Source organism: Saimiri boliviensis, chromosome 2 (genome assembly GCF_048565385.1).
Source record: "Saimiri boliviensis isolate mSaiBol1 chromosome 2, mSaiBol1.pri, whole genome shotgun sequence".
Lineage (NCBI taxonomy): Eukaryota > Metazoa > Chordata > Mammalia > Primates > Cebidae > Saimiri > Saimiri boliviensis.
In genome coordinates this window covers 76,329,777-76,353,410 of record NC_133450.1, presented here as the reverse complement: position 1 = coordinate 76,353,410, position 23,634 = coordinate 76,329,777, and the positions used below count along the sequence as shown (strand labels likewise).

Below are 23,634 nucleotides of genomic sequence, written 5' to 3'. Positions count from 1 at the left end.
TCTAAACCTTTTATCTCTCAAAAGTGCTTTTAATCACTTTTAAGCCTGTGCTATGTCCTGTAATGTGATTTGCAGCTTTAGAGTTTGTTGATAAATGAAGGTTCTCAAACTACTGAAGTATCTTCTGCCAGCCTTCCGGGAAAAAAGTCTGCTTGGCCAGGTTTAATGTTTCTGTAAATCGCACAATTTATCTGAGCTATCTGTAAATTTTTCTCCCAAATTCTTACCTACAAAAGCCCAGGGTAATATTTAAGGCCATTCTCAGCCCCACATCGTAAAATTGTGTTTCTTTATCTACCTTTGTCTTTAGAGTATATTTACCAGTGGGGTAAATATGTGAGGGAAGAGGAAGGGATTGGGGTTTGTTTTGTTGTTGTTGTTGTTTAGTTGGTTGATTGGTTTTTTGTTTTGTATGTTTTTTTTTTTTTGGTCTGTTTTCCAAGATTGGTCAAAAGAGCTACATGATATCACGAGAAAAACATAAGTTTTAGAACGTGGCAATCTGCATTAGAATTCCAGTTTTGCTGCCTCTTAGTTGCATGACTTAGACAACTTACCAATTGGAGTCCCATCTTCATCTCAGTGGGTTTTGTGGAAGATTGAAATATGTTCAAAGCACCTGGTCCACAGTTGAGTTTAAACTATACGGATGTAAGGTATTAAGTATGTGACCCTGAGCAAGTAACTTAAGTGAGATCTCTATGGCTTAATGTTTTAATATACTAAAAAAAAGATAATAAGTAAGAAATAACAGTATTTCATGGACCAGTTACAAGATTAAATATGTTTCATATAGTAGAGTGCTTAAAACCATGCCTTTCATACAGCGAGCCTGACCTGTTTTAAGCTATTATTATCACTATCTTTATTATTACTATCACAATTAAGTACGTATCTGTCAATATCCATGCTGAGATTCTAAGAAAAATTCTAAAACTCATCAAATGCTCTGCACAGAGTAGGTAATCAATAAACTTCTCACTGAATGACTGTCATTTCAACATGGCTTATCTGGGAAGGTGGCCTCTACGACCACAATCGTTTACACTGTTAGTCCTCTTGCTTTGGTGCATTGCTTTCTCTACTATTACATCATCTGCATAATTTATCAGCAACTTTCACACCTTTAGTATCACAGATTTGCTCATTTGTTGGCATATTATCAGCCACAAAATATTTACAAGTTTATATAACTGTTCAATATCTGAAATTTTACATTTATCAATTTATAATTGATAAGTTATAAATTATCAATTTTATAATTTTATGATTACTATTACTGATATACTTTATCCATTGCTTTATGGGGAATCTAAAATTTATTATGAGTACTTGCCCACAGCCTTGTCAGATTTAAGAGAAAAATCCATATAAAAGGCATAGCACAGGATCTGGTACACAATAAGTATGTAATAAATTCAGCTAGTCTTATTATCAAATATGTTATATAAATTGTGTAATTTAATCCTTTAGTTAATAATCCTATGAGAAAAATTCCATTTCATAGATGAAACAACTGATGCTCAGAGAAATAAGTACATTGAGATCCCAAGGTAACAATGAGAGAGAAAGGATTCAACCTACGTTATATCTTATCCTAAAATACTTTTTCCACTACATTTGAGGGAATTTCATTTCTCCTTTCATCTTTTACATAATGGGTTTTGGTTTATCCCCATCTCCTTTTTAGCTTTTTGGTGGAGAGATGAGCATTCTCCCTGGGATATGTTGAAGCCTCTCAAAATTCATTTCCATTTGGAGTGATACTCTTTAAGGCTGGGGAAGACCGAGCAGAAGACCCCAGGATACTGTCTTTCTTAAAAGGATATTCTATTTATGGCTTTAAAAAATAAAGCTTAAAATCAGATAGGCATAGGTTCAAATGCCAGTTCTACTTAGACTCGCTCATAGGGCTGTTGTATTTTATTCTACTTTACTCCTTACAGTAACTCTATGAAATAGGTGCTTTGATTATCCCCAACATGTAGCAGAATAGACTGGGGCTGAGAGAGGCTCCAGAGCTCACTGCAATGTCAGTAATCCTTTTGGGTGTTCCAGAATCAAGGTAACATCAGCCAGGTGTAGTGGGAGGTCCCGTGCTCCTTCTAGGAGCATGGCAGCTGCTCATTCCCTCTGAGCCACAATGGAAGTCCTTTGATCTGGGATATCTGTGCCCCACTCTGCTCTGTAGCTTTTCTTTCTCAATGTTTGCTGTCATTCTTGGTTTTGTCAACCCATAGATTTTGTTCTTATCTTGGTATGTTTTAACTCAGTGATGGAGCTGCCTTGTTCAACCTCCTGTGGCCACAGGATACTCTTCTACTGCCTTGTCATTATTAGGAAACCCGACAGAAAAGAGCCACAGCCAAACATGTGTGCTTTTTTTCAATATCATGAAAGCTCAACAGAAAAATCACCTCTATATCATTAGCATATTATGACTTTTAAAGGAAGGAAAGATCTGAAGCAATCATGGTAAATTGTTAACATCTATTCAATATGGGTGGTAGGCACATGGTATGTTGTTATTCCCCATACTTCTCTGTGAGTCTGCAATATTCCATAATTAAGAAACAATAATTGTAAATTGAAAAGAGCATACCATTTTACAAAGCACAAACAAAATAAGGCTTTCCTTATAGGGTTATTACTCACAGAAGGAAATACTTGTTAGACATTGGAAAACAAGTAAATGCAGCCAAGTACTTAAATGCATAATTACCCCATAGCAGATTAGTTACTGCTGGGGTTTTCTCTCAAGATCTTAAACATACATGTATCTAGTTTTCTGATTTTGGACTTGATGGTCAATGCTTTCAGAGGTCATTCTCTACAGCTAAAGGACTGGCTATAGGATGAATGGAAAGGCATGGGGCCATGTCTGGTGTTCACCAGGAGGGCTGAATGACCTTATGTCAGGAGGCCATACAGAGTGACATTTGTCACCTTAGGGAATTATAGCCCCTCCCTCTCCCAGGCTAAGAAGCATATTTATCAGCCTCCTGAGAGGGATTTCTTGTCTCAAGAGTGACTGACTTTAACAAACCTTACAAGACTGATAAATAAAATCAGAGTGTCAATATATTGTTCTACCATGAGCAATCTGTCATAGAGATGGCATACTGAATTCCTATATGGAAACCTACTTTGAAAATCAAATTATAATCACAAGTTTGCATGAGTAGCTAAGCATGAGGAAAAAGAAACTGTTAGCTACCTCTCCTAAATATCAAGCTATCATAGCCTGAAGCATTCATCTCCATATGGGAAAGATCTGCCAGTAGGAACAAAATACAAAAAACTCCACAGACCAAAACTCTCCCATAGCTAATGCCTAATGGACACTGCCAAATTTTGCCCCTGAGACTCTAATATTTCTATGCTTTAATAGCCATCACACCCTTCTTTGAATTGAGACTTTCTTTCATTAAATGTGCTGGTAAACTCAATCACATAACAGGTCTTACAGGCCACGTGTCACCTACAGAAACAACTCCACCAACTGTCTTAGAGCTTATAAAAGATTCTAGTTAGTAACTTAGATTGAGCCACAGAAGAATAAGATCTTTATAAAGGCCCATGACATAATTCATGAAGTTGTTTACCACTGTAGCCTAAGACAGTGCCAGTCACTTAGCAGACATTCAATAAATATTCCTTATGTCAATGAAGAAAATCCTCACTTAAAAAAAATTGTTCAGTACAAGCTTAAAGCCCACACATGTAATCATTCTGTAGATACAATCATTCAGGACCTGGGAACCTTATCTTATGTATATTCTTCCCCATTCAGCTTGAGTTGCTCAGAGAAAACCCCTCAAATGCCATTCATCAACCACTAGCTAACATCACTACATCCATCACCGAGTACTACAAAAAAGATTTATTTTCATATTATTCGCAAGTATACTACTAACCAAATGGGTACCAAAATAATCTAAACATCAATTCTTGAGAAAGAAGAGATTTTATCATCTTCTCATGACAATAAGCATACCAACTACTCTTTGTAGGAGAGAAGTAAGTTTGTAAACCTTGCTAAGAACTGTATTTATGGAAACATATGGCACCTTGCTATTAAAATGGGCCAACAAGGAAAGTTTTTGATGAAATCATAAAGTTCTAGAAGACATGCATTCAACTGTCCTTAGGTAAGACCTACCCTAGTGTGTACATATTATGTGTGTTTTACTCACCGCATACTGGAACTTTTCATTATATTCACGGTCATTGGCTTTCACTCTCCGTTCCACTTCTAAAGAGAGAGAAATCAGGTGTGAAATTAAATTGTAGGCCCACAGAAACATATAACTCATTAAAACAACATCACTTAGGTTGCTTTGTTGTCAAGGTTGCAAGAATTCTTTCCTTTCAAATTTGAAGGGCATTGGCTTTTGCCAGTGTACATGTTGGAACATGTGTTGGAAAGTCCCAAAATGGAAAGCTAGTCTTTCTCATTGTCCTTCTAATGCCAACAATAAAGCAAAACATTATGTGTCTCCAATTTCTATGTCCCTTTAGCTCTACAAAGACCCTTTCTCTTAACTTCTAGTAGTTCCTAAGAAAAGGAGGTGACAAAGTCGAATGCATCCTGGAAAAGAATGTTTTGTGGGGTTTTTTGCTACAAAGTCACAAAATACAACATAGCCAAATAAAACCATACAGAAGTGGCCAGTGAGTTCGTTGACCTTATGGTCATAGAACCAAAGATGGTATTTATAAGCAGCTCCAGCATATTAAGAGGAATGACACATAATCAGGAGACTAAGACCTGCCCTTAGCTGGAAGTGACCAAAGAATAAAATCTCTTCTGAAAGCAAATGCAAACACCAGTACAAATAACAATATAAGAAGGACAATAAACCCAAAGATTATGACAGTGTAGACTAAAAACTTGCAGAGGGTAAGAAAAGACAGTGACCCAGAAACAGCAGCAGAACATGTTTTGTAGTAAGGGTAGTGAGCTCTTGCTCCATGTTTACTGAAGAGTTACTTCCAGAGTTGACCAAAGGTTTAGGATGGAATGGTGAAAACTGTGGGAAAAGAGTCAGCAAGGTAACCACCAGATGTCAATGCTGGGCTCTCAGGTCTAGTGACTTGACCATCTCACCATTAGATTCCCTTAATCCCACAGTTCTCCAACTGGGTAGATGATAGGTGGTAAAAGGTGTAGGGATTGCAGTAAGAGTCTGAGTTTAGAGAAGGCACTTACAAACACAGAGATAAAAGAGACTGGATGTGGAAAGTAACTTGGAGACACAAGTTGGGGATTGAGGAGGGAAGAGCAAAAGGAAAGTGTAAAGAGCTAGAAGTGGAAGGGAGATGAGGAAAATGAGGGAGATAAAGCAGGAGAGAAGGAAGGAAGGAATATATTTTAGCACCCACTCCTTGCATGCCAGGTACCATTAATTGTAACAAATTTATTCCAAAAGTCCAAGCAGAATCTGTCTTTGTAGCCCTAGTGGTTCAACTCCCAAGACTGAAGATCACTTCTAAGGACTGCTCCTGACAAATGACATCCTGCGTTTGGTTATGACTGGGTTTCTACCATTTGTAGAGTGTTCTGTCTGTCCAGTAACTACCTGCATGGTTTCCTTCTTGTCTCTCTAATAAAGCCAGTTGCCTGTGATGGTTCCTGTTTTCTAGTCCAGCTCAACAAATTGCTGATAAAAACAACTAATTGCTCCTAACCTATAACTTTGAAATCCAGAACCCACCAGGAAGCAACCTGTCAACCAGCCACTCACATGAAGGAAACACCATCCTCTCTTTCTTGCTCATACCCCAACAAAGAATTAAAATATCAAAGCTCAGACAGGCACATGGGCTAACACTAGTAATCCCAGCACTTTGGGAAGCCGAGGCAGGCAGATCACGAGGTCAGGAGTTCGAGACCAGCCTGGTCAACATGGCAAAACCCCATCTCTACTAAAATAAAAATAAATACAAAATTTAGCCGGGCATGGTGGTGGATGCCTATAATCCCACTATAATCCCAGCTACTCAGGAGGCTGAGGCAGGAGAGTTGCTTGAACCTGGGAGGTGGAGGTTGCAGTGAGCTGAGATTGTACCATTGCACTCCAGCCTGGATGACAAGAGCAAGACTCTGTCTCAAAAAATAAAATAAAATGAAATAAAATAAAACATCCAAGCCCAAAGTGGTACTTTGAAGGGTGAGGAAATCTAAATGCTTAAAAAAAACTAGATTATTTATTTATGTACCACCACCATAACCCAGAAGTAGTACAATTGCTGACAGGAAAGCAAAAAATATTATTGGGAGCGTAGGAGCGAGGGCTCTTTCTGCATGGCAAACTGTTAACCTGGGCCATAGGCATGCTGCATGTAATTTGCATATTAAAGCGGCAAAACAAAAGTCAGATATATTCATTGGCTTTAGCTTAGTTCTTATACTTTCAGTATGAAGCACATCCAAGAGTGCAAGTCTATAGTTCTGTACCTAATTTTACCCACTCCAAACACCAGAACTTTGACTCTGTAAGCCACATAGAAACCATCATGTCCAGCATCTCCATGTAACCACACTTGACAAGGATAGGGACGAGCCTGTTCCCAAAGCAGCCAAGTAATTTCTATGGTAGGTCAGTTTGGATCCCCTTTCAGGAATCCAAATTGCTCTTGTCCTGCAAAATCTAATTAGAGCCAGGATGCCCACTTTTGGCTTCTAAATCATTCTTATTAAGTCTTAATCTTTGCTTCTGTGCTTCTAATAATTATCATCTTTCTGAACCAAGTCTTCCTGGATTAATTCTGGTAGAAAATTTAGCATCCATTCATTAAGTTCTGCAAAATACTGGATTTGGTTCTAAGACAGTTTTCTGTCTTTAACCTGACCATGCTACACCTAAATTATCTTTGCAGGAATTTACTTTCTTCTGTGTGCTACTACAGCGTATAAGGGAACAGAAAGAATTTTTGGCAGTAAGTCATATCCTGGAAAAAAGAGGAATCTGAAAAAAAATTCCCCATAACTATAACTATTTCCATTGAGAATGGCTCAGAGGTTCAATGATCCAATGCCTGGTATTTTGATAGGCATCATGGGATCCTTCCATATGTAAAAGTAATGAAAGGAAACTAGTCACTAAGTCAATGACATACCAGTGTGAGCTCACACCTGTACAATTATCACTGAATTTCTCCAGTTCCAAAAGGGAGTAAGGCAACATATAAGGATGCATAAAATACAGTGAGTGAGCATGTTTAAAGTGGACTAAAAGAGCTAAAAGAGGTTCTGGTTTAAGGTGTCAAGTTGAGTATGTCTTTTTTCTCCCTTCTTTCTCAGCTCCCACTGAAATGACACGAAACGTTTTTTTAAGAATAAAAACAAACCATGCTGGAAAACAAGAGTAGTGGATAGCAGAGGTTCATAAATTTTGAAGAAAGCCTAGAGAATAAAATAGAAGGCAGATGAGATAATTTTGACTGGGAAAAAAAAAGATAGGAATAACTCTAGCCAAAAGAATTAGAAGAGTAATCTTCCCAATGGAGCCCAGAGCAGCTCTAAATCCAGAGTCAATAAATAAGAAGATTGAGAGTATGTTACAGGCAGGGTGACAGGCCCAGGTGATGCCTATTATCCAGGCAAAATAATTAATAGTTTCCCCTTTCATTCTCAAAAGTGTCTCTATTTGATGATAAATAAATTACCACCTCAGAGTAATTAAAAAACAAGTGAACCAGTTGGGATCTCCCACACCACCTTGTTTGCCCACAAAGAGAGTAGGCAACACATCAGGGAAGGAAACCAAGGGTGGGTATTCAAGCCTGAGAGGGAAGAGCTCTGCCCCCGCTACAGCAGCTACAGCCGACTTGGCCCCTAGGAAAGCCTGCCTGACTGAGGTTATTGTGGGATTTGCCAGACTGCCTGACTAACCCACAGAAAAGCCTCTGTCAGCAGGCTGCTCCCTTCTGTTCAAAGGAGAAGCCTGGCAGAGAAAAAGACCCTGGCAATGGCACTAATCTATGTAGTCCTTTATTAGTAAATACAAACCAGTAATAGTAAGTCACCAGACAGCTGAGAAAAACCAAGAGCACAAAAAATGAGGAATCCAACAAGAAGAAAGAATCCTGAAAACAGGTAGAAAAAGGGGATTGGTGTTTCTTTTTAATTCTCATTAGTACCTTGAAGATAATATATACATAGATATGTAGGTTGTTTTAGAGATTTTTTTTAATATTGTGCCACTGCATACCACTCTGTCACCCAGGCTGGTAGGCAGTGGCACAATTGTAGCTCACTGCAGTCTCAAACTCCTGGGTTCAAACAGTCATCTCACCACAACCTCTTGAATAGCTGGGACTACAAGCATGAGCCACCAAATCCAACACCTCAAAGATATTTAAAAAGACATGGCATCCATGAAACAAAAACAAAGAAAACAGGGAACAAGAAAAGGTTCCTAGAAATTAAAAATATATACTGGACACAGTAGAGAGTAGAGTGGACAAGATGGAAAATCCGATTAGATGAATCTCATAAAATCCATAACAAAATGACAAAGAGGAGGAAAATGTGAAGAGAAAACTTAGGATAAGCGAACACAATGAATAGGAGAAAATAATCAAGTAAACAGAAGAAAAGTGCCCTGCACCAGAGTAAGACATAACTCTTCAAAATGAAGGGCCACCAAGTACCAATTGGGATGAATGAAAATGAACCCACAAACTTTCATAAAATTTTGAGCTCCAAGGACAAGGAGAAAATCCCAAAAACTTCCAAAAGAAAAGGAATGGTTAGCCTGAAGCACAAGAATCAGATCAACATGACATTTCTCACTAGCAATAAGGATGCTAGGAGACATTGCAGTGATTCTTTTCAGTTTTAAAGGAAAATATTTTGAAACTTGGAATCCTATACCTAGCCAAATACTCAATTAAGTGTAAAGGAGAAATAAAGACATCTCTGCAAAAGTATGTATAGACAAGACCATTTATAAAACAGCTACTCAAGAATGTACAACAGTAAAACCTACGATTTGACAGCACAAAAGGGTGACTATAGTCAATAATAATTTAATTATACATTTGAAAATAACTAAAAGTATAATTGGATTGTTTCCAACACAAAGGAAAATGCTTGAGGGGATGGATATCCCATTTTCCATAATGTGATAATTATATAATCCATGCCTGTATCAAAATATCTCATGTATTACCCATAAATATATACACCTACTATATACTCATGAAAATTAAAATAAAACATTTTACAAAAAAGAATGCACAATAGGAAAAATACTCATTTAAATGTTTAAAGTACAGTAGGGTAGAAGAAGATACAGAAGCAACAGTGATAATCAACCAGAGTCAAGAATGATAATAAAAATGGCTAATCCAATGACCCACACACCTGATCCAGGTGTGCCACAAATGTTACAGAATAAAGGAATGCTTGTCTATTGCCCTTGATTTTACAAAGTCTGTGAGGTAATAAAGTCAATTTATTAGTAAAAGTATAATTATTAGTAATTCTGGTAGGTAATAAATCAATTTCTCAGTAAAAGTACAATTATTAGTTATTCTTGCCTCAGACATTAATTTCCCTAAGAAATCCTCATAACAAAGTCACTGTTTGATATAAAGAACATAAAATAAGTTTCTTGGAACTGTGTTTTATAACAACCCTAAGGACATCATCCCAAAACACAATTTAGAGGCGCCTATCATGGGGTCTCTGTACTCATTCTCTGTTGGCTTGATTAAATTCAGGAATATATTTTGGGATATCTGAATGAATACATAAGCTATGTGTGCACTAAGTAATCATTCTTATTTCTATCCACTTCATTGTACTAAATACTATGTGACTATGAGCTTGAGATGGAACTTCCTAGAACATACCTGGAGAGCTGCTACAGTGTATTGCTGGCTGAGTACAAGACCCAAAAGACAATCAAGTTGGTAATAGCATTTGCATCATTTTTTGACACCTGAGGAGCCTAACAAAAACATGTGCCTGGATAGAAAGGAAGCCATCCTTTGTCATTCTAGTGATCCAAGATAAAAGCCATCAGCAGAGGCAGAATTCTCTTAGACATTTGTTTTGAATCTATTCCAGAATATAGAAAAATAGATAAGTAAGCCTTCAAAATGCTACTCCATATAGGATGATGAAAATAGCCTTAAATCCCCCAAAATCATAAAATCCAATATAATTTGATGCCTCAACTAAATAGAGTAGCAATGAAGCACTCATAGAATGCTTATCATCGAGCCATGTATTTCCAGCTACATTCTCCAAGATAATTGTATGAGGATACCTCATTTATTTTAGGAAATAATCATTTATAAATCAGTTAAATATTAAGAAACATTTACCAAAAAGAATAACCAAATTTCAGAATAATTAATCTGTAGCTCCCCACTTCCCTGCAAAAAAAGAATTATCTCATAAGGCTGATGGTTTACTGGAGTCACTCCTGGTTCATATTAAAAATAAAACTATATCCACTTATGCTTATCTTTCCATTTGGAAAGGAGAGATGCAGACAGAACATCCAAAAGTATAATCAGAACACTAAGAAACAAGTTTAAAAGATGAGAGGGACATAATATTACCCTGATAGAATTTGTTTTTTTCTTTCTTTTAGTAAGTAGAGACAGGGTCTCACTATGTTTCCCAGACTGGTGTCAAACTCGTGGCCTCAAACAACCCTCCTACCTTGGGCTCCCAAAGTGCTGGAATTATAGGCGTGAACTACCACATCTGGCCCCCTGCTAGAAATTTTTAACCTCGATTAGAGGTGTTGTTCTTTATTAGGAAGATTTTTAGGACTCATAAAAATGAGAGTTTGATGAAAGAGTCCTCATAAAAGAAAAAGATGCTTGGACCTTGAGGCAACAAAGCCAATGATCATTCTGTAACTATACAAGAACATTTTAACTCATACCTCTCCTTACTTATGATTTCTCAGTATAATAATGCCACTTCGTGTTATAATCATTTAGTGAGGAAATGGATGGAAAATACATTGTAAACAGAAAAATACCAGAAAATTCCTTTTTTTAAAAAAGGAAAAAACAACAAATAGGTTAAAAAAAAAAAAAAAAAAAAAGAAAGAAAAGAAAGAAGCTCGAATTGTCAGTCTTAAAGTTGCTAATATGATTATTTCAAAAGAAGATCTTGAAGTAATTTTTTAAATATTTTCAAAGAAAATTGGCAAATGCCTATACTCCAGATCCTCAAAGGCAACACCCAACTCCTAATCTGAGCTCTTCTCCATCACAATATAATAAATTATACATTATCTACCTTCCACTTCCAGTAGGCAAAAGGAAACAGGTCATTTACAACCCTTTCCTAAAAATCAGTTTGTGAATAATTCATAACACCTTAGTATTTAGGTAGAGAACACATGAGCTCTGCTAATAAGACCAAGAGTAAAGGGAAGAGCTAGCAAGTTTCCACTAGACCCATGAATGATCACAGCAAGTATGAATCCCTAATTAACAAATACAACAGTCTTTCTTCAATTAACTCCAGAGCATTTTGTCCTTCACCAAATATGGTTTAGAAAACAGCCTCAGGCACTTGGCTATAGACCCTCAAAATCATGAAATGATGAAGCACCACGGAGCATTTGGGGTCCCTACATAAAACTCAGTGATACAGACTGGTATTTCCTGAGCAAGACTGGTAACTGATCTAAAAGCTGAACAATGTCTGCAAACATGAAATATCCCTTGGGGTTTAGGGTCATTGTGGGTTTTTTGGGGTTGGGTCAGAAATCTCCAAAAAATTTCCTCAAGCTAAATCAATAACTTAAGCTCCTTCCTTTCTTAATTTTCTTTCATTCTTCATAATCTGGTCCATGAGTTGGAAGCCAAAGCCATTCATTAAAGACATAAGGAAAGAACAATGAGTGGGGAGAGCTTTAAAGAAAAGATTTCCTCAGCCTCCAAGATTTCCTGAGTTGACTCCAAAACACATTCTGATACAATTGAAAAATATGTGTCCCAAGCTGGGGTTTCCTATTGAAACCCGGTGGTGACCTGCAACTTCTGGGACTTACTGACATTTAAGCAGAAAACCAAAGAGAATACATAGAAGAAAAAAAAGAAAAACTCTTCCCACAATTTTTTTTAAGCTTGTCCTCACAAGAGAGCTTGAAAACAAAGTGAGGGGATTCAAACAAATACTAAAGAGCCTTGGGTTTGTTTTTCTCTTGGCTGAGCCAATTTGCTCATCAAGTCCAGATAGTTGGAAAATTTGATTTGAGAGCTTTATTCCTCCCAGGGCTCACTATAGCTTCAGAAAGAAATATAAAATTTTTACTAATTCATTATTCATTCCCCTTCTACATGAACCAGTTAATACAAATTACATAAAAAATTAATAAAATTTCCATATAAATCCTTAGCATGTAGCTTTCTGTAAGTACAGATTCACAACTAGAGATTTAAGACTTACTGAAATAATGATAATAATAATAGCTAACATTAATTGAGCACCTATTATAAGATAGATGCTACATGAAGTGTTTCACACACATTATTAATCCTCAGAACAATTCCATTATGTACACACTGTTATCAGCCCTGCTTTACAGAGGAGGAAACAGAGGCCTAGCAAGATTATGCGATAGAGTCAGAATGCAAACACAGAACTATCTCCCTTATAAAAGAAGCTTGAAGGAGATTCTGGGTATAAAGAGATGGTGGCAGTACTGCGCATAGATGACTGGGAAACTGCAAATTGGTGTGTTCCTTGGTCCAAAGGTCAAAGACATGGGGAAAAGCCTCCCATCGAATGCAATACTCCAGATATACATCAAATCACACGCCCCATCCCAAACAACCTTGTGGCCCAGTCACTTCCTATGCTTCATCATGTCCAGTGTTGGTCTCTGCTGCACTGCAAAGTCCTTCCTGTAGGGCATGTTTCCTCTCTCCCTGGAGACTTTGGAAAGTTTGCTGAGAATACTCCTGTTCAAAACTGTTTTCTTCGAAACTGTTTTTTTTTTTTTTTTTTTTTTTTGAGACGGAGTCTCGCTCTGTAGGCAAGGCTGGAGTGCAATGGCACAATCTCAGCTCACTGCAACTTGTGCCTCCTGGGTTCAAGTGATTCTCCTGCCTCAGCCTCCCAAGTAGCTAGGATTACAGGTGCCCAACACCTCACCCAGCTAATTTTTGTATTTTTAGTGGAGATGGGGTTTCACCATGTTGGTCAGGGTGGTCTCAAACTCCTGACCTCAGTTGATCCACCTGCCTTGGCCTCCCAAATTGCTAGGATTACAGGTGTAAGCCACCACGCCTGGCCTGAAACTTTTCTTATATGTGCCTGTTCTAATCTGTTCTTTTCTATCTACATCCTTTTACAATTTGATTATCTATAGCAAAAAAAAATGCATTTTTATGGACTGGGCCAATATCAGAATGCTTTCTCTAAAGATGAGAAATAGTCATTTCCTTCTTTCTGTAACATCTCTACTCAGAGGGAAAAAAAAAATCAGCATCTGCCCCCAAAGATTATAAGAGCCCTGAAGCTAGAAGGCATTTAATTTTCCTCTGTGAAAGACAAGCTGGCCACCTAAGGGTTGGCCAAGCAAGCCATCTGTCATAAAATGAGAGGAAAGAACTCCAGGCATAAAAGAAACACAAGCAAGAAGGAGCTCTGAAGAGATCACTTCTCTGCTTGATATCTCAGGGGTCAGACAGGAAGCTTTTAATTCATGTTTGTCATTTTAAGATGCATGAGGCTATAAACTGAGTTTCTTTAACATATGTTGGTTTCTGTATCTCAGCTTACTAAATCCATATGGCAAATAAAATTTGCTAGAGCCAAGGGAAAGTGTTTTATCCCAAAAGTATTTATTGAGCTTCTTTGACCAAGGCTAATAGAGCTGCTCATCTAGCTAGAATAGCTATTCAGCAAAGACAAAACAAACAAGACAATGATTGCCTTCAAATTGTTTTCATGCCCACAGATATGTGCACATTGAGGAAGCAGAAGAGAAGCCAGAGAGCCGCAGAAACTGGGGAAAAGGAACATCACATCCAGATGGGTGGCCGAAAAGCATCCCTGACTCTCCCAGGGAGCTCTGAAGGGAACTTACATAGCCCTATACAAACTGTGCAGTGTGCAGGGTTGTTTTGCCAAGCACCTGACCCAAACTACGGCACAGTGACATAATGAAAAGGAATTTGGTAGAGACAGTCTGCCACCTGAGATGGGGTAAAATATGGACATCTCCACAGCAGGGGAAGCAAGGCAGCTGTTCCATCTAATATCAGTCCAAGTGTGAAAAGACCCAAAAAAAAAAAAAAATTGTGAGCCTCACTTTGCCTACTCATGACACATTCAGATAATAAGGCTTTAAAAAGAGACACGAGGGGGCCAAGATTTGATGCAGAAAAGAAAGGTGCTGAATGCTCAGAATCGGCCACTTCTCAGGCCTCGTCTTCACACCCCCTGATCTAAGCCACCTTCCTGTGTGCTCAGGCTATAGCAACAGCCTCCCCTCTGGTCTCAAAGCTTCTGTCTCTTCCCCAGCCAGAATGCTTCTTTCCGAATTCTATCACTTTTCTGTTGCTGCTCTAACAAATTACCATGAATTTAGTGGCGTAAGACAACATAAACATTATCTTACAGTTTTGCAAGTCAGCAGTCTGAATAAGGTCTTTCTTACAAGGCTAAAATTAAGGTGTCAACAGGACTGAGTTCCTTCTAGAGGCCCTATGGAAAAATCTGTTTCCTGTCTTTCCAGCTTCTGGAGGCTGCCCACATCCCTTGGCTTATGACCCACACCACTCCAACCTCTGCTTTCATTGTCCCATCTCCTTCTCTGACCTTGACCTTCCTGCCTCCCTCTGATAAGAATCCTTCCAGTTACCCTGGACCTAACTCCATCATTCAGGATACTCTTGCCACCCTGAGATCCCTTCACTTAAGTATGTCTGCTAAGTTCCTTTTCTCAGGTAAGGCAATGTCTTCACAGGTTCTGGGATATCATTTGAGCAACCTAACTCCCTAAGTCATGCTATTTGGAGATGGGGCCTTGGGAGGGGATTAGGCAGAGACCTCATGAATAGAATCAGTGCTCTATCAAAGACACCACAGAGAGCTCCCTTATCCCTTCTGCCATGTGAGGACACAGTAAAAACATAGCTGCCTATGAACCAGGAAGCAAGCCTCACCAGACACTGAATCTGCTAACACTTAATTGGCTTTCACCATCCCTAGAACTGTGAGGAATAAATTTGTTTATGTTTTTAAAGTGAACAAATGAATGACTAGTCAATGTTTTTTATTTTACATAAGACAACCAGCACTACTCCAGTGAAACAAGATCATACTAGCCAAAATTATTGAAATGTGATCTTTTTTTAGAGATAGGATTTCCCTATGTTGATAGGGCTGGTCTCAAATACCTGGGCTCAAACGATTCTCTAGCCTTGGCCTTCCAAAGTGCTGGGATTACAAGCATGAGTCACCTCACTTGGCCTGAAATGTGATGTTTAAATTAGCTTTTTCACCATGTAAAAGGTAAATTTATAATTCACAGTAGGCTTTTAATTTCTGAGTTATTAACAGTAATTTTATTTATAGAAAAGATACTTGGTTAGCTGTCTTTTAGATGCTTTTGAAAAAAGGAAATATCACATTTGGGATTACCTCATATACCTTAAGATTTCATCCTGCCATCAAAAGAGAGTCTGGATTTCAAAATGAAGTCCAGAAATTTAAAACTTTTAATTACCTTTATATTAGGAAGTTCTGTTTGAACAAATTGTGAGAACAACATTAGAAGAGAACTAGGTCCCCTGGGGTACTCTAACTCAAGTAGCATTGACTAACAATACTCAACCAAATACAATGACAAATAGCGCTTACCCCATATGCCAAATATTGGCTCAAATACTGGATCAAAGGGGTGTTCTGGGGTAATGGTTCTACAGAATGAACTTAAAAGCATTTTATAATAAAGTATAATTCTATGGATGAAAATTTTCACTTAAAATTTTTTTTCACAAAACCAAAATATGATAGTTGGATTACATACTTGGGAATTACAAATAATGAAGAAATGCAGAGTTAGAAAAATGCATTTGGAAATTTCTGCCCACAAGTGAGAAAAGACAATAATTAGAGGTCAGAGCCTAGCAGGGAAGAGGGGTCTCGGTACATACTAGGTTTCCAAATGACTTCTAAAGGATTGTATTTGATGAGAAGAACTAACAAAAATATACTAAACCTTATGAAGATTGAAATTTAGCCTCAAAAGTATCTTGGTCCCTGATTGGATCAAGATGATCTGCTCCTTCTCTAACTGCTACCCAGACGTAAAGTAAGTACTCCTGAAGGAAGACATTATCCAGATCCTCTACAATTTTTCATATACAATATCTAGCATTCAATAATAAATTAGTGGTTATAGCAGAAGATAATATCAAATTACTGAAAACAAAAAGAAATAAATAGAAAATAGAAACAGATGATCCAGATATTAGTACTATCAGATTTGGACTTTAACTGAATAACATATACATTAAAATAGATAACAAGACAGAGAATTTCACTAAAGAACTGAAATATATGTAAAAGAAACAAATGAAAACTCTAGAATTTGAAAATACAGTAGATTCGGAATTCAGCGTCTGAACAGCAAATTAGCAACAGCCACATAGGGTAATAGCAAGTTGGAAACTGGTCAGTAGAAAATATGAAAACTACATATGAAGAGATGAAAAGTTTAAAACTTCAGAAATGAGCATAAAAAGATAAGATATATGGTTAAAGGTTTATCATGTGTGTAACTGGACTCCCATAAGGGAGCGCAGTGAAAACAGGGCATAGAAATATGATCTGAGGATATTCTGATTGGGAAGTTTCCAGAACTTTAAAAAGACATCAAACTACAAAATGAGGAATTTCTAAGAATCCCAAGCTGGATAAAAAAATAAACTATATCTAGGCAAATAATAGTAATACTGCTCAAAGACAAAGTTTTTGAAGCAGCCAAAGGAAAAAGATATGTCTCCAAAAAAGTAATAATCAGATTGTCACCTTACTTTCCAAAAAAGGCAGTGGAGGCCTGAATGCAATGGAAAGATACCTTTAAATGAGTAGGAATGAGTATCAACATAGAATTCTACATCCAGTGGAAATATTCCCATTCAAATGTAAATGCAAAGTAAATGTTTTCTAACTGACAAAAAGTGATAGAATTTATTAGCAGGATTTCTACATTTTAAAAAAAAATGAAAGAAAATCTTAAGAAAGAAGAAAAACTGTTCTAGATAGAATACAGAAAAATAAAAAATAACAGAAAGGTTTTAAGTAAATCTGCACAAATAATTACTGTACTTACAATAATACATGTGATTTATTACTGTTGCACTGCTGGTCTTAAAATGTACCAAGAATTAAATACTTGGTAATGATAGCATAAAAATTTTATAAGAAGAGTTAAAATATTCTAAATTTGTTACATTGTAGAGAAAGTAGTAAAAGTATTCATTCAACTATACAGAGTAACCACAAAAAGAAGTTGAAAGGAATGATTATCAATCACCAAGCTAATGGATGGGTGGAACTAGAATAATAAAAATATTTGATTAATGCAAAAGGTAGCAATAAAAAGAGAAAATCAATGAATAATAAAAATATTAAGATAATGGACTTATTTTACTACTGATACAAATATAGCAATAACTATATTAAATGTAAGTAGACTAAATAATCTACTTAAAAGCCAAAGTTTATCAAACTGTATTTTTAAACCTCCATATGCAGCATCTTAAATATGAAAATATTAAAGAGTTTAAAGTGAAAACATATAACATGCAAACATTAACCATAGGAAATCTGGTATCGGTATACCCATATCAGATAAATTAAACTATAATACAATAAGCAATGCTAGAGATAAATAGTCATCCCATAATAACAAAAGATTTATCTTCCAAGACTATACAACAGCACTAAATTTCTATGTATCCAATAATGTAGCCTCAAAATATATAAAGAAAAATCTGACAAACCAAAAGGAGAAACAGACAAATTCAAAAATATCTTGATAAACTAGAGTATGTCTGTGAATTTTTTGTGTCAACTAGACTGGACCACAAAGTTTAGTTCTGGTGTGTCTGTGAGGGTCTCTCTGGATGAGATCAACATTTTAATCAGCAGACAGCGTGAAGCAGATTGCCCTCCCTAACGTGTATGGGATTCATCCAATCAACTCAAGGCCTAAATAGAACAAAAAGGCTGAGTAAGAAGGAACTCCTCTTGCCTTTAAGTGGGGACATTCATTTTTTCTTGCCTTCAGGCTTAAACTAAAACATTTGCTCTTACTGGATCTCAAGCCTGCTGGCATTTGGACTGAAATCATGCCACTGGCTCTTCTGGGTCTCCAACTTGCCAACAGTAAATCAGGACTTTTCGGCATTAATAATCATGTGAGGCAAATCCATACAGTGTATGTATGTATATATATGTGTGTGTGTGTGTGTGTGTGTGTGTGTGTGTGTGTATGTATGTATATATATATATATATATATATATATAAAATGTGTATATAAATACATATACATGCATACATATATCCACATATGTATATATTTGGAAACATACTTTTTTTTCTAGAGAATCTAGGAATCTTAGAAATCTAGATTTCTAGAGAATCTAGGATTCCCTAGAAAAACAGAATGTATGTGTGTGTGCATATATATAAACACATATATTTATATATATGGATATATACACACACACATTCTGTTTTTCTAGAGAATCCTAATTCAATGATTCTACATTAACTTAATAAATATGGAAACAAAACACCTGACTCAAGACCCTTTCATGGTTTTTCTGCCTTCACTATGAGCTCAGCCAGAAGTACAAATTCCCAAAAGCTACTAATACAATCTTAATGGAAACCAAATTCCAGATCAGCAGAATCCAGTACCACTCCATTCCAAGTTAAGTCAGACTACATCTTGAGAACTGGGTTCAACCAAATTCAGTTGTAAGCAATACAGAAGCCACTGGAGAAGCCAAGGACATCAAAAAGTTTTGTGACCATGATGTGTTCATTCAAACATCTACTCAATAGATGTCCAGGTTCTAGAACAAAGTGACACACACCATACTACATGTTGCAGGGTCAAAAATGAGAAAGACAGCAGCCCTTCCCTGGTGAAACTCATATTGTAAGTAAGATACTAAGAGTCTGAAAACTGTGAACCATATCATACATTAGAGAAAAAACTTTCAGGTGTCTACCCAAAATATTAGAGACAGAGAGAGAGAGAATATTAGCAAAAGAAAGCATGTGCAAAAAAATAAGAGAGATCTTCAAATATTTGATTATTTTCAGGAAGATGGCAGAATATTGTTATTCCAAAATTCAGAACAGAAAGTAAACTTTACAAGGATACGAAATTCTAGTTAAGATGTGGTTGAATTTGCTGTCAAAACAGAGAATGAGGTTGGGCACAGCGGCTCATGCCTGTAATCCCAACACTTTGGGGAGGCCTAGGCTGGAAGGTCAGGCCTTCGAGACAAACCTGAACAACATAGTGAGGCTCTGTCTTTACAAAAAATTTAAAAATTAGCCAAGCATGGTGGCACACTTGTAGACTCAGCTACTTGGGAGGCTGAGGTGGGAGCATTGTTTGAGCTGAGGAGTTTGAGGCTGTAGTGAGCTATGATCACTACTGCATTTCAGCGTGGATGACAAAGTGAGACTATATTTCTTAAAAAAAAAAAAAAGAAAAAGAGAATGAGACATCTCCCAAATTAGATGTTTGAGCTACTTGTCAGAGCAATATTCAAGGAAAATATTCATCAGCACTATAGAAACAGATTGTCAAAGTAGAAATAAAGCTGGATAAACTGATTTTGAAGATTCTTCTATGCAATCTAAAGGTTTTCACATTCTATGCAATCTAAAGCTACATTGATAAAACTATTAGATCAAAATCAGCAGCATTTGGAAATAAGATATAGTGTTTAGGAAAGATTTCACAATAAATATCAGCCTGCCCAACATGGAGAAACCCTGTCTCCATTGAAAATACAAAATTAGCTGGGCATGGTGACACATGCCTGTAATCCCAGCTACTCAGGAGGCTGAGGCAGGAGAATTGCTAGAACCCAGGAGGCAGAGGTTGCAATGAGAAGAGCTCGCACCAACTGCACTCCAGCCTTGGCAACAAGAGTGAAACTCCACCTCAAAAAAATAAATAAATAAAATAAAAATAAACAAACACCATAGTTTTAAGAGTTATCTCCACAGAGATGAACAGAAGCCAAGATAGAGGAGGAGTTCTCTGAGGAACAAAGTAAACAGAGAAAAAAGTGTAGAAGACTAAGCTGGGGGAAATTCCACCACTGGGGTGCAATGAAGGAGACAGAGGTAGAGCAGTCTGAGAGCAAGGATAATCTGCATAATGATTATGAAACCCAAGAAGAAGAGTTTTGAGGAGAGAATAGCCACCATCCCCCAATTCCACAGAGAGGTGAGGAAGGGTGGTGGGAAGGAACAGTCCCTGGGACTTCTCTTAGGAAGTCCTCTGTGACTGGTGGTTTGTTACAGCACCCTAACCTAATGCATATCCTGAGTAATGAAACAGACTGCTTGCTCTATGTGAATAAAGTTAGAGCAGCACACAAACTTGGAAAGTGTTTGAAAGGCAGAAGACATCTTTTAGCTGCACTTCTACTTATATATCTGCACTATGACTATTGGGGGAGATTTAAAAATACATAGTATATCCTGTCTGAGAAAAAAAAATTCTATTCCAAAGTGGCTTAAATAGAGGATAAATTCTAGACCACACCTAGGGCTAAGGACTGCAATGCTGTCTCCCCATATCCCCCAATCATAAAAGCTGATGAACCTATGAATGGAAGGCTTAGGCCCTGCAATATTTATAACAAGCAGCAAGGATTCAGTCTCTGTAATAGTTTCAATCATCTTTTTGTACAGAATTTATTAGTAGAGTGTAATTGAAGAGATTAGGTGTTTCTCTTTGATCTCTAGTAGAACCAAAAATAATTTCCCGTGCCCTTTCTCTCTGGACACCAAAAAGTTATTAAAACCTAGAAGAGAACTTATTAGGAGATAGAACCTCAAAGTTATGAGAGGGCTTTTATGAAGCCAGCACTCTCTTATGTATGTCACTCACTGGCCAGTACCATGTGGTACTTCATTTCAACAGCCTTACTTAGTCAAACTAAGAAAATAGATGACTTTTTAAAACATAATCCAATTTCAAATAAATTATTATGGTAGACAAAATGCAAGCTCAAACAAAAACTAATTCCTTCACAAGTGTAACTGAAAATCTACTTGAGAAAACAGCTTTTGGATTTATTGTTCCATAAGAGATAAACCCAATGAGAAATTACACTCTTTAAACATATAAATGAATACACATAAAAATATTTGTATATGCATTGATAAGGTAACTGTAAGGATAAGTTCCATGTCTTATTCATCTTTTTTTATCACCCTCTATCAAAGGACAAACACAATACCTGCAAATAATATATGCTGAAAGCAATGTTTATAGCATTATATAATCGAATTATTCCAAAAAAAAGAAAATACAAGAACTTTATTCCCCCACTGCAAACCAAAAACAATTAAGTTCCAAAATGCTGTTAGCACTGAACCTCCATGACTCCTAGGTCCTATTACAGCCTGTTGGTTTGTTAAACAGAAGAGCTAATGCAACATTTATTGTAAGAGAAGTCACTGTAAATGCCTGAGAAGCAGGTATATAAACTTCAACCAAAGCAACTGGTCACTGTAGTTTACACAACACTGGCGGGCCTCTAGAGAGTCTCCATAAGTAAACAACTCTTTCGAAATCAGCACTCCCAGAGGGTACAAAAGAGGCTTCTAGAATGTCCTCTTGTAAATAAGAGCCCCATACAAGTTACCTCAGTAAATAAGAAACCCACGTGTACATATAATGCCCGTGTCAGCCATAAAACTGGACACTGTTTTTGTAAAACTTAGAAATTAGAAGTTTTCAGGAGAAAAACCTAGAAATCAATGAACTGAATCACATATCTATCAATTCAGTATTGTCTAACATTTACATAGTGCTTTTATAATTTATGAGGTATTTCATATATAATATTTCATTTTACATTCATCCTTATAGTAACCTTCAGAGGTAAACATTAGCCCCATTTTGCAAATGAGAAAATTGAGGCTCAGAGGATTTGAATACCAATGCCTGGCAAGTAGAGCCAGATTCACTCCTATCACTTCTGACTCATGTTTTTTTTGTCATGCAACAATTCTGTTCACAAAAGACAATTACAGAAAATTAACAGAGGTTTGTAAACCCATAATACCCACTAAACTCAAACAGTATGTTTAAGTTGGACAAGAAAAAAATTAAAGATTTTGGTTGTGTCATGAAAATACATGAGTACCATACATTTCTGTATTGTCAGGTAATTTTTTTTTTTTTTTTTTTTTTTGAGATAGGATCTTGCTCTGTCATGCAGGCTGGAGTATAGTGGCATAATCATAGCACACTGCAACCTCGACCTCCTGGGCTCAAGCTATCCTCCCACCTTGGCCTCCTGAGTAGTAGAGGCACAAGCCACCATGCCCAACTAATTTTTAATTTTTTGTAGAGACAGGTTCTTGCTATATGGCCCATGCTGTTCTCAAACTCCTGGCCTCAAGTGATCCTCCCACTTCAGCTTCCCAAAGCACTAGGATTACAGGCATGAGCCACCAAGCCCAGTTTACTACAAGGTTTTTAAACTTACAGTGGCAATAATAACTTGAAAGCACAACTACCACTAAAAGCATATTTAACTGCTTTCTATATGTAAGTTTACAAAAATAAGCATAACAAGCTGTCTCTCCTCCCCAAGATATACAGAGTTGCTCTCTGGAAGGCTACTTCACCCCAAAATGTGTATCTGATTCAGGGCTGACTTATCCATGAGACATAGCAGGCAGAGTGCCTAGGGCCTATGATATTTTCAAGAGCCCACAAAAATGTTTCCATTTCCATTTATTTTAAAATCAGAGGAAAAATGAATATAATAGTAATGGATACGTAACAATGAATATTCATCAAATATATTTTTAATATGTTTTTATGAAGGAAGGGTTCCACAAAGACACAAGTGCCTAAGGCCCACAGAAGACATACCTGGCACTGGTCTGATTCTTCCCACCCTACAGCCTAAAAACACAGTAAGGGAGGGAGTACTGCGTTTTGGCTCCAAAACCCCCATATTTATGAATCAAGAACAGCTTAGCTGGTTTAAAGAAGGCCTCTAATTATGTATTTCTTTTGTTTCCCGTATTTCCAAACAAATGAGATCTGAATTAGGTATTTTACCCATAAACAACATTCTTCCCGATTGCTTTGTGGAAAAGCACATGCATAATTTTTTTCTTTTTCTTTTTTTCTTTTTTTTTAAGAGACTGGATCCCAGATTTTTCACAGAGCTAGAAAAAACAATCTTAAAATTCATATGGAACAAAAAGGAGTGCATATAGCCAAAGCAAGACTAAGCAAAAACAACAAAACTGGAGGCATTACATTACCTAACTTCAAACTATACTATAAGGCCATAGTCATCAAAACAGCATGGTACTGCTATTAAAAAAAAGACATGTAGACCAA

General features: G+C 36.9%; 1 protein-coding gene across 9 annotated transcripts in view; it reads right to left on the bottom strand.

The window, feature by feature from the left end:
* The window catches only part of ATP8B4 (ATPase phospholipid transporting 8B4 (putative)), a 302,163-nt gene that overhangs the window by 263,067 nt on the left and 15,462 nt on the right, over positions 1-23,634 (bottom strand). For all 9 annotated transcript variants that reach the window (XR_012516263.1, XM_074393624.1, XM_074393622.1 and 6 more), the window contains one exon: positions 4,197-4,255. Coding sequence is in view for 8 of the 9 variants with exons in the window: in XM_074393624.1 (XP_074249725.1) it covers positions 4,197-4,255 (59 nt within the window). In the remaining variant the exon portion in view is untranslated. The remainder of the gene's footprint in view (positions 1-4,196; positions 4,256-23,634) is intronic.